At 36.6% G+C, this 11,158-nt stretch overlaps 1 protein-coding gene across 1 annotated transcript in view; it reads left to right on the forward strand.

Moving 5' to 3' along the window:
* Positions 1-6,418, forward strand: part of LOC112524945 (aspartic proteinase-like protein 2) — a 21,488-nt gene extending 15,070 nt beyond the window's left edge. The window contains exons 2-10 of the mRNA XM_025134887.1: positions 1,973-2,102; positions 2,236-2,483; positions 2,586-2,810; positions 3,092-3,254; positions 3,359-3,432; positions 4,116-4,206; positions 4,292-4,367; positions 4,575-4,646; positions 6,255-6,418. Of these exons, the coding sequence (XP_024990655.1) occupies positions 1,973-2,102; positions 2,236-2,483; positions 2,586-2,810; positions 3,092-3,254; positions 3,359-3,432; positions 4,116-4,206; positions 4,292-4,367; positions 4,575-4,646; positions 6,255-6,418 (1,243 nt within the window). The remainder of the gene's footprint in view (positions 1-1,972; positions 2,103-2,235; positions 2,484-2,585; positions 2,811-3,091; positions 3,255-3,358; positions 3,433-4,115; positions 4,207-4,291; positions 4,368-4,574; positions 4,647-6,254) is intronic.
* The last annotated feature ends 4,740 nt before the right edge of the window (positions 6,419-11,158 follow it).

The raw sequence follows: 11,158 nt of genomic DNA on the forward strand, positions 1-11,158 counted from the left end.
TCCGTCTCCACCATCGTCGCCCACTGCTCTCGTCTCCCACCTCTCGCCGCCCACTGCTCTCGCCGGTCTCCTCCAACTCCCCACTGCTCTCGCCGGAGATAACCTCGAACTCCCCACTGCTCTCGCCGGTTCTCTCCTCCTCTCTGCTCTTCGTCCCACTTGAACCGGTGTTCATCCTCTTCGCCTCTTCGTCTCGCTTGAGCAGGTAATAAGACTTCCCTTTCCAATCTATATGCTTGGTGGTTGTAGCTTGAATCTTTGAAGTAAGAGGCTAGAAAGAAATTTTAGAAGAAAAACTAGAGACTAACTAAATCTAGGATGATACTTGAGAAATTGAAGCAGGATCCAGAGTTGTCATATTTGAGAGTAACTAAAATAATTGATGTTTTCTTCAGAGGCTTGACCTAGATAAAGAATTACCCTGAATCAGAAACTCACAGGCTCTGGTTGAAGCAGYTGTACTATTGCCTGATATGGAACAGTAATCTGTTAATACCAGATAATTCTTACAACCGATCATCCAATAATATAGGATCTGACTAGAAATATCAATTGTTACCCTCCTACCATCAATCATCAAGAGTATATGTTTAACAAATGAAAGAGATTTGGTGATTAAAAAAAAAATTTAAATCCAAATCCTACAAACCAAACAGAGGAATGGATTTCAAATCAAATCCAAATCCTGCAAACCAAACACAGGAATGGATTTTAAATCCAATCCAATCCAAATCCCATGAAATCCAAATCCCTTCAGGAATCCAAATCCCTCAAAAACATTCCTGCAAACCAAACGCACCCTTAGTGTTAGTTATGTAGGAACCGTTGGCATTTGTTAACCATTAGGATGAAGGGTTGCGATGCTTGGTTTTTTATATATATGTAAGATATCTTACTTTATTGTTTAATGAAAAGTTTGCATTTTCACTGCCTCTGTTTTTGCATTATAACACCACGCAACAATTTTCCTGTTTGGGTTCATTTTGTGGATCAAATTTTTACAACATCAAATGCATGTATGGTTGTAGAGTTCCATGTAAATTCCATTTTTTTCATCAACTCAGTGATTGGTGGGATAATGAGCTAAAATCTTGAATGAACCGTTGATATAATTAAGCCAACCCATGAAAGCTTTGAATTTCGTGTACATTCTTTGGTTCAGGCCATGAGGAAATGGCTTCCACCTGTGTAGGATCTACTCTAACTCCATCTCTAGCCATGATATACTCTAAAAAGCTGATGCTAGGAACAAGGAAAGTGCACTTTTCCATCTTTCTGTATAGTTTATTTTGTTTAAGGGTTAGGAACAGTTGTTTTTCAAGGTGATTGTAATGTTGATCTTTATGTTTGTTGTAAATTTAAATATCATTAAGGTCGATGACAAGAAAAGTGTTTAAGAAGGGTCTTCAAACCTCATTCATTAGTTTCATGAACAAGCTAGTGGGATTGCTTAGACCAAATGACAATCATCCTTTTCATAAAGGCCATAAAGGCCTTGTTTGGTTTTGAAGGAGGTCTTTCAGTAATCCCCCCTCTCGGATATGCATATGATGTTAACCACTACAGATATCTAGTTTTGAGAAGACTATGGCACCATGTAACTTATCCAACATGCTATCTAGTCTTGGTATAGGAAACTGGTATTTGATGGTCATGTTGGCAACCCTGCTATCAATGCACATCCTCAAGGTGTTGTCTTTCTCTTGTACTAGTAATATCGAGACTAAACATGGACTCTTGGTTTTGCGAACATACCCACAATTTATTAATTCATGAACTTGTCGCTGCAACTCGTTTGACTGAACCTATACATGATCAATGGGATATATATGCTAGATGTTGGGGAAATATGTATATATAGACATATATACGAATGCATGCATACATCTACATGTGGGCATGAATATATATATATATGTTGCATGCACCATCAGATGCTATAGTTATATTGTTTGTATATGATTTCATGTAGGCTCTATTTCACTAAGATTCGGATTGGCACTCCACCAAAGGATTATCACGTGCAAGTTGATACCGGAAGTGACCTTCTATGGGTGAATTGTGTTGGATGTCAAAAATGTCCCAAGAAAAGTGACCTTGGAGTATGTTCCTTATCTAATTTGAACATCTTTAAAAAGTACTTTGTAACATCAACTTGATCAGTTTACATTTTCTTCAATTGATCTTTCCATTCTTACTTTAGAAAATAACGATTTTCACGATTGCTGTCACCAGATATCACTTGCGTTATATAATCCGAAGGCTTCCTCGAGTGCAAAAATCGTTACATGTGATCAACAAATTTGCAGATCCACACACAATGCTGCTATTAGTAACTGTAAGGTGGGAAAGCAGTGTTCCTATTCCGTTACATATGGCGATGGGAGCTCAGCCACTGGATATTTTGTTAAAGATATTGTACAAGTTGACCGAGTTTCTGGCGACCATCAAACCACATCAATGAACGGAAATATAGCATTCGGGCAAGTATACACATTTCCCATCTGAAGTGTGTTTGACATAATCTTTTAGTCATAATTGTAGAATGTATGTGTTAACATATGATATTCTGAAAACCAAGATAGGTGCGGATCTCAAAAATCTGGAGATATGGGTTCATCACAAGCAGCATTGGATGGAATATTAGGGTTTGGACAAGCAAACTCTTCTATGCTTTCACAACTTGCTTCAGCTAAAAAAGTGAAAAAGATATTTTCACATTGCTTAGATGGCTCTAAAGGAGGCGGCATATTTGCTATCGGAGAAGTGGTACAGCCGAAAGTAAAGACAACCCCAATGATTCCTGATCAGTAAGTTCTCTCTTTTGAAGGCATACTGAATTAAATTTTCCTCCATCTTATTCCCACAAATAAATAAATATATATATATATATATATAAGAAGAGATCTGAACCCTGGATCACTTTTAATTTCATGCCACTCATTAATTTCGCTTCTCATTAATTTCACTTTTAGAAGGAAATTGATTGATCCAAGGGTAGAGATCTCTTCTTATATTTCTACTATAACTTCCCTTCTCACTAGATACCGAACCTATATATATGTTTTACAATTTTATCTGCATCATGTAGGGAGCATTATAATGTTGAAATGAAGGCAATTGAGGTAGGTGGTCAAGTTCTACGACTTCCAAGCGGTATATTTGGCCCAAGCGGGAAACGAGGAATAATCATTGATAGTGGTACGACCTTAGCTTATTTACCTGATCTGGCTTACAAGCAAGTTATGGAAAAGGTACTTGAAAACTTTTTTCATTTTTTTTGCATTCGCCTTTGCCATATTGATCAATTACTATAATTTATGTCTTTATGATTCCCATGATCATCCTTTTGACCTAGATAAAAGTTGCACAACCTAAAATAAAGAGTCACATTGTTGATCAGCAATTCACATGCTACAAGTACTCTGGAAAGTAAGTGTTCGTTCACTGTTCTTATTTTGCTTTTTTCCAAATTTGATAATTCTTCCAAATAGTTATGATATAAGCTACCTTTTGTGTACAAACCGGATCGATGAGACTGGACTGAACAGGACAAGACTAGAACACCGTTGAACTAAATTAATTGTTAAAATGACTAGAGGGGATTGTGGGAGGGGTGGCCAGAGATGGGTCTTGGTTGCAGCGGGAGAAAAAGGAGGTCATGATCGATGCATCGATGGCATGTTTAGAGAAAAGGGTTGGGGGTTATGAGGGTAATATGGTAATCTGAATTATATTTTGTCCAACTTGTTCTATTTTTTTGGGTGGAACAAGAAACCTCAAGTTTTGTCCCATGAAAATTAGATTTTGTCACATGTTGCCCCACCTCATGACATGAATCACGGGTGACTCCCTTTATCGGGATGGGGGAAATTGCTTAATCGGCATTTCTGGCAATTGCCAAACAATTTTGTCCCTTTCTGTCCTATTCAGTCAATGTAGCAAATGCGCCCTATGGTTGTATAGAAGAGTAGACAGGCATTAAAGACATTTGACTAGTAATTAAACTACCTTTATCGGCCAAATGTTGCAATTTTCCTGGGACATTTTCTGAAGTCGTGCAACATAAATTTCGGATTTGTAACAATATTGTCTTAATCTTGTGATGAATGCAGTGTTGACAAGGGTTTTCCTGTTGTAACTTTTCACTTTGCGAATTCACTTTCTTTGAAAGTTTATCCCCATCAATACCTCTTTGAAGTAGAGGTACGTACATATTCCAGGTTATCTTTCATCTCGCACCTATGGTTGCTAGCTTAAGGTTGATTCTTGTATGAAATCGTCGTTTCAGGATCATGAATGGTGCGTTGGTTTTCAGGACAGCAACTTGCAAACTAAGGATGGGAAAGATTTAACTTTGTTAGGAGGTTATCAAGCATGACTCATCTTCATCTGTATTAATTTCAGTTTATAATGTTAAGCTATGTACATTATGTTACCACCTTTATCTGCAAAATTTCATAAGACAGATGAAAAATGTGAGCATATAGGAATATTAGTTACTTGAAAAGATTGTCTCAAGAAAACTTGATGATATCATGTAAAAGGTGACAAAATGAATGGTTTGTTTGCAGATCTTGTATTGACAGATAAGGTGGTGACATACGATATGGAAAAGAAGACGATCGGATGGATTGAGCATAACTGTAAGCATACTTTTCTCTTCGGCCTTCTTTTACTTTTTTCAGTACAATCTAATGCTTTCATGTAAGGTCGTAGTTTCAAATATCAACAACGATCAAGTGATTTAACGGTTAAATAATGTCAGGAAAATTACAAGGCAAACCAATCCAATACAACAAATGTACATAAACGAGATCAAGCTAGAATACCAATCCACTAGTGTGTATAAAGCACTAATAATCAGATATACGATTATCAAATAACACATAAATCGAGACAAAGTGATTTCACATAATTCTACTATCAGAGTGATAGTGTACGTCTATACAAAAAGAGATCGATATATCACTAACCAGCAACGAGGATTACAACGTGTTTTCAAAGATCCTAGGATCCAAACTCAGTTTTTTTCTATATTTCAAAATAAATCAAAGGAAAAAGAAAGGAAACTTAAGAATGAAGCCTTCTCCCCTCTCAAAATAAAAAGAACGAAGCTTTCCCAGAAAAAATAAGGCTTTTATGCCTTAATATGCTCCACAAGACCTCCATCATGATGTAACCGTGTTCGGGATCCAGTTTGGATAGTTTAATTCCCCAAACCAAAAATGTAACGGCCGACCATTTAGAAAATTTTCAAATACTACGACCAAATCGGTCAAAGCGGACCATAAAAAAACGGTCCGATCTGACCGATTCTAGCCGTTTTGGCTTAAACTAAAAACACATAAATCTCTATGTAAAATGAAATTTCTACAAACATAACATTATTAAAAAATAATATACATAAACATAATGAAATAATTCTCTAGAATAAAAAAAAAAGACATTGAGAAAATTGAAAAGATGGTAAACAAATCCATCAACAATAGTTGGAAGGACAAACATTGAGCACCCTCGAAACAAGATTTTGAATTTTTCTAATTTAATTTTTGACGGATTTCGGGATTTTGTGAATTTAGATAACACGGTATTAAGAAATGAAAACTAAAAATACAATGCTTTGGATAGATCAACTTTTTTTTTATTTGGGTCATGAAAGTAGAGCCTACTACATGAAAACTAACAATAACTAACCATGTGTACTTTTGACGGTCAGTTCGATTCAGACCGCTTAAAAAACATTCAAACCTAAGACTAGCTCAGACCGAGCAGTTTGACTATTTTTCAGACCGGAGCTAACTGGACCGTTCAAACCGCCATAAACGGTCTAGTTTGACTTTGTTCGATTAGTTACCGTTCAAACCGCCATAAACGGTCTAGTTTGACTTTGTTCGATTAGTTTGAGTGGTCCAATGGTTTTTTTCGGAACCCATGGTCGCCGATGTCATATGTGACAGTGTCGCACCGAGCGGCATTGTGCCTCGTAGAGCGACCAATCCCGCAGCTAAGGTCGCACATGTCGAGGCATGTTTTAGCCAAGTTGCAACACCACCTGCCCCTTGACCCCATATTGCGGGCCGGGTGGCATACGTCCCTATGCTCCAAAAACTTTGTACCTTTTGCTGCAACATTTATACAACTTCCAAACTTAAACCATTTTTACCAATTTCATCTTTGGATTACTTGCATGTATCTTTGGGGAGATGAAAGATAGTATTTATGTTTTTCAATGTTTATGGTTTTTGTTTCAGGCTCTTCAAGCATCAAAGTAAAAGATGACGAATCTGGGAAACTGTATTCTGTTAGTTCCCATAATATATCTCCTGCAGGCCGTATCAATGCTTCAACTGGAATCATTGTAGCTTGCTTCATGACTCTAATGGTTGCTACCTTCATCAAGCAAAGGCTCGATTGAATGCAATCCATAATGATCAATCTTGTTCTACGTATCGATATCCCTCAAATGAGATATCATTGAATGATTATAAACACCAGAAACTGAACTGATATTGTTGGTGGATTACCCAGGCGAAGCACAGGTTATCACGAGTTTCTTTAATTGTTTTTTCTATCATTTATAACAATCATCAGTCATAACTTGTACTATTTTGTATCGTCATTTTCATGCCATAAACCTTGAACCCCAAATGAGTGACCAGAGGAACTAAAAACTCATTTAATATCATATACTGAATGACTCAAGTCTTCACTTGATCGAGGTGAAGAATGTATGTACCTGGTATAAAAACATGTGAATATAAAATATTAAACAATTATTTGAGTTCCGGATAAAAAAGGTTTTAGAGTCAAGTATTTGTCAACATCATTAATATTATTCGACACATACTCTTGTTATTTTTTCAAATAAATTTTCCAATAATCTCTGTTCAAACTAATAGATTTTTCGGTTACAAAGAAATTGTAAACAAACATAAACCCTGAAGTTCTCATGAACACCGAGATACAAAAATACTCTCAATATTACACAGATAATAAAAGGACTAATGTGATGATCAGAGCTCCCAATCGGGTACAAAGCCGTTTATATATATATATATATATATATATATATATATATATATATATATATATATATATATAAGAATGTGTGTATGTATAATTGTTTTTATTTAAAGTAAAAACAATTATGGAAAAAGGTAAGTCGGCTATGTGTGTGTACCACCTTACTATAAATAGTAAGAGGAAAAGATGTAGAGGATTTTCATATTTACTTCATTAGAAAAGTTTTCTTTGTGAGTTGTGCGATTTGAGAGAAAAGACTGAAGGAGAATCACAGACTTGAATCCAATCAGCAATATAAGGTGAGTGTATTAAAGCTTTGAGTATAAATTGTTTGCTTACAATTCAGTAGTTATTGAAAACTGGTTATTATGATTTATATTTCATATTATGCGGATTTTTCCTTAAATCGTCTAAGTGATGACCGTATTTATATCCGGACAGTACCATCCGAATTATAAACCGCTCAAGTATTGTCCGGACTCAACCCTAAATCGGTCAAGAGGTGACCGGATTAACTTTAAATCGCTCAAGAGGTGAGCGAATTAAAACTAAACCGCTCAAAAAATAAATGATGACCAGATTGATATCCGGACAGTTTCATCCAGATTATAAATCGCTTAAAGCGTGATCGGTTTACCTTAAATATTCTAAGTATTCGTCCGGATTTCATATCCGGACAAGGTTGACCGGACTTAAAATCCGGTTAATGTGTTGAAATATTTTTGAGATGTAATGGCGGTGTAACCGCGAGAGAGATGTAATGGCGGTGTAACCGCGAGAGAGATGAAATGGCGGTGTAACCGCGAGAAAAACGAAATGGCGGTGTAACCGCGAGAGACATAAATAAGTTTATGTATCAAGAACAAGTTTGATTCTGAACTGATTGTTTAGAAAACATGTTGTTTGTTTGGGATTTATACACTCAATAGACCTTTTTGGTCTAACGCTCAGTTGTTGGACTAACCTGTTTTGCAGGTCATCATACCTCGCCAGATAAAGGCAAGGGAAAAGTTTAGAATGAATGACATTTAGTTATTCAAAATGTATTTTAAGAAAGTTTTTGTTTATCTGTATTTTGTAAACAATGTTACATTTGTTGTTATAAGTATCAAAATGTGAATTATCTGTACATGGAATATGTGGGTTGTTACAGTTAGTATCAGAGCCTTAATTTAAGGGATCTGGGTATTTGCGAAATACTTAGACTTAAACTAGAGGTGTGGAAAGTTATAATAATAGGTTTCACTAGGTCTATGAACATGGGAATATGTTATAGCTGAACCTATTATAAAAAAGATAGATTATATATGATTGATATAATCTGAGTTATGAATAGACATGAGGATAAATGTGTTATTATATTGTGATTATGAGAATAATCATGTGTGTTTGAATGTGACAGAAAAGTCATATACTAAGAAATGACAGATAATCCCAATCAATCAGAAAGGACCTCTACTGGTTATGGAAGAGGTCGGGGAAGAAGAAACGTAACACAAGGAGAGGATCCGAAAAATGTGATGACAATAGAAACGCGAAGTCAAAGCAGGGGTCGAGGAAGAGGTAGAGGTACTAGACAAGAACATGAACTGTCGGCTCAAGAAAGTTCAATGTCTGGTCATGGAAGAGGAAGGGCAAGGGGTGGACACAATGTTCCTGATCCCGGGTTTATTACCCAAGAAATGTTGGCAGCAGAGTTGGGAAAGTTCCAAGAAAGTTTGGTAAATCTGTTGGGATGTACAAAACAAAATAATCCAGAAGTGGTAAGAAATCCCGATTATCAGGAGGAAGCCGGAGTTAGTACACCTGTAACTGGTACATCTGTACCCCTTACTTCATCCTCAATACAAAAGGGAGGAGATATCAAAATGTTTCTTGCTTGTAAACCTCCCAAGTTTTCTAGTGAGCGTGATCCTGTTAAAGCTATGTGTTGGCTTAAGGAGATAGAGCTGAGTCTACAAATCAGTAAAAGTGCAGAAGAGGATAAAGTTATGTTTGCTGTGTCACGTTTGAGATCAAGTGCTTTGTACTGGTGGGAAGTCCTGTCCAGTTCAGATCCGAACATTTTGAAGACTATGTTGTGGGAAGAATTTGTGGTTAAGTTTAAAATGCAGTATTGTCCTGAAGCTGTAGTAAGAAAGTTGGAAGATGATTTCCTTCGTCTTGAGCAAGGAAACATGTCAGTCCGCCAGTATACAGAAGTTTTCATGGAACAATCTAGGTTTGATGAAGCCTATATTATATCTGAAAACAGTAAAGTCAGAAAGTATATCTGGGGATTGGAGTCGAATCTTCGAAAATATGTGATATCCAGGAATCCGACAATATTTCAGGCGGCAGTTGACGCTGCTGAAATACTGGAATAAGATATTAACCGACAACCACAAGAAAGGGTTGAAGAGAAAAGAAAAAGGGAAACTACAGTAACTGATTTTCGTAGGCCGAGGTTTATGAAAAATTTATATCGGCCAGTCTCAAGATTTGCTGATAAGACGTGTACTCGATGTCATAAGATACATCAGGAAAATTGCAATACCGAATCCCGAGTATGCTTTAAATGTCAGGAACCAGGACATATAGCTCGAGATAGTCGGATGACACGGAGATGTTTTACTTGTAATTCATCTCAACATGTAAATGCCGATTGTCTGCAAGCTAAAGGTTGAGGGTCTGGTTTTGTTGGAGGACGGGGATTTGGATATTCTGGGGGCTGAGGATCTGGGTATATGCCAACAGACCATGGGCAAATGGATAATCGTGTTAATCCAAGTGGACGGGGAGGAATAAGACAGGCATAGTCTAATGCAAAAAGGAGATCCTTTCAGATGACGAGAGACGAGGCGGAAGTGCACCCTGAAGTGGTAACAGGTACATTCCTTGTTAATTCAGTATGTGCCAAAGTTTTATTTGACTCGGGCGCAAATCATTGTTTTGTGTCACCGTCGTTTGTTAATTCTGCACATTTAGAATCTAAAGCGTTGAGTGATGAATTAATTGTGGAAACAGCAAATGATAGTGAAGTTTCAATTAAGGAAATAATTGATGAATGTTTTATAAGTATAAAAGGATGTGAGGTGCCTATACAGTTATTTCTTTTGCCTTTAAAGGAATTTGATATAATTATAGGCATGGATTGGTTAGCTGAAAACCAAGCCAACATAGTCTGTAATGAAAAAAATGATTCATATAGACTTACCCGAAAAAGGAAGAGTTGTTATTTATGGAGATCGGCGGGATCGTTACTCTAGCCTAATTTCARTTCTAAAGGCTAGGAAGTATGTACAKAAGGGATGTRTTAGTTTTCTTGCATAYGBTATAGATATGAARAAAGAGAARGGAAAGATGGAGGATATTCCAGTCGTAAGGGAATTTCCTGAAGTATTTCCAGAAGATTTGATAAGTCTACCTCCAGACCGAATGATAGAATTTCAGATTGAATTAATTCCTGGAGCAACACCTGTTGCACGTGCACCATATAGATTAGGTCCTTCTGAGTTAAAGGAGTTAATGTCGCAATTGAAAGAATTGTTGGATAAAGGTTTTATCCGACCAAGTACTTCCCCGTGGGGTGCACCGGTGCTTTTTGTGAAAAAGAATGATGGATCAATGAGAATGTGCATTGACTACCGGGAGTTGAATAAACTGACAATCAACAATAAGTATCCTCTCCCAAGAATTGATGATTTGTTTGATCAATTGGTTGGGGCTACTTATTTTTCAAAGATTGATTTACAGTCTGGTTATCATCAATTAAAAATTCGGAATGAAGATGTGTCAAAAACAACATTCCGTACACGTTATGGTCATTATGAATTCCTGGTTATGYCATTTGGACTCACAAATGCGCCTGCAACCTTTATGGACATGATGAATAGGGTGTGTCGACCCTATCTTGATAAATTTGTGATTGTTTTCATTGATGATATTTTTATATATTCTCGGTCGGAAGAAGAACATACACATCATTTGAGATTACTTTTGGAATTGTTGAAACAAGAGAAACTGTATGCCAAGATGTCAAAATGTGAATTTTGGCTGCGGGAAGTTCAGTTTCTGGGGCATGTTATCTCAAAAGAAGGGATTAAACTAGATCCACTCAAGATTGAAGCTATTGAAAAATGGAAAGCTCCAA

The sequence above is a fragment of the Cynara cardunculus genome (assembly GCF_001531365.2).
Source record: "Cynara cardunculus var. scolymus isolate 2C chromosome LG 13, CcrdV1, whole genome shotgun sequence".
Taxonomy (NCBI): Eukaryota; Viridiplantae; Streptophyta; class Magnoliopsida; order Asterales; family Asteraceae; genus Cynara; species Cynara cardunculus.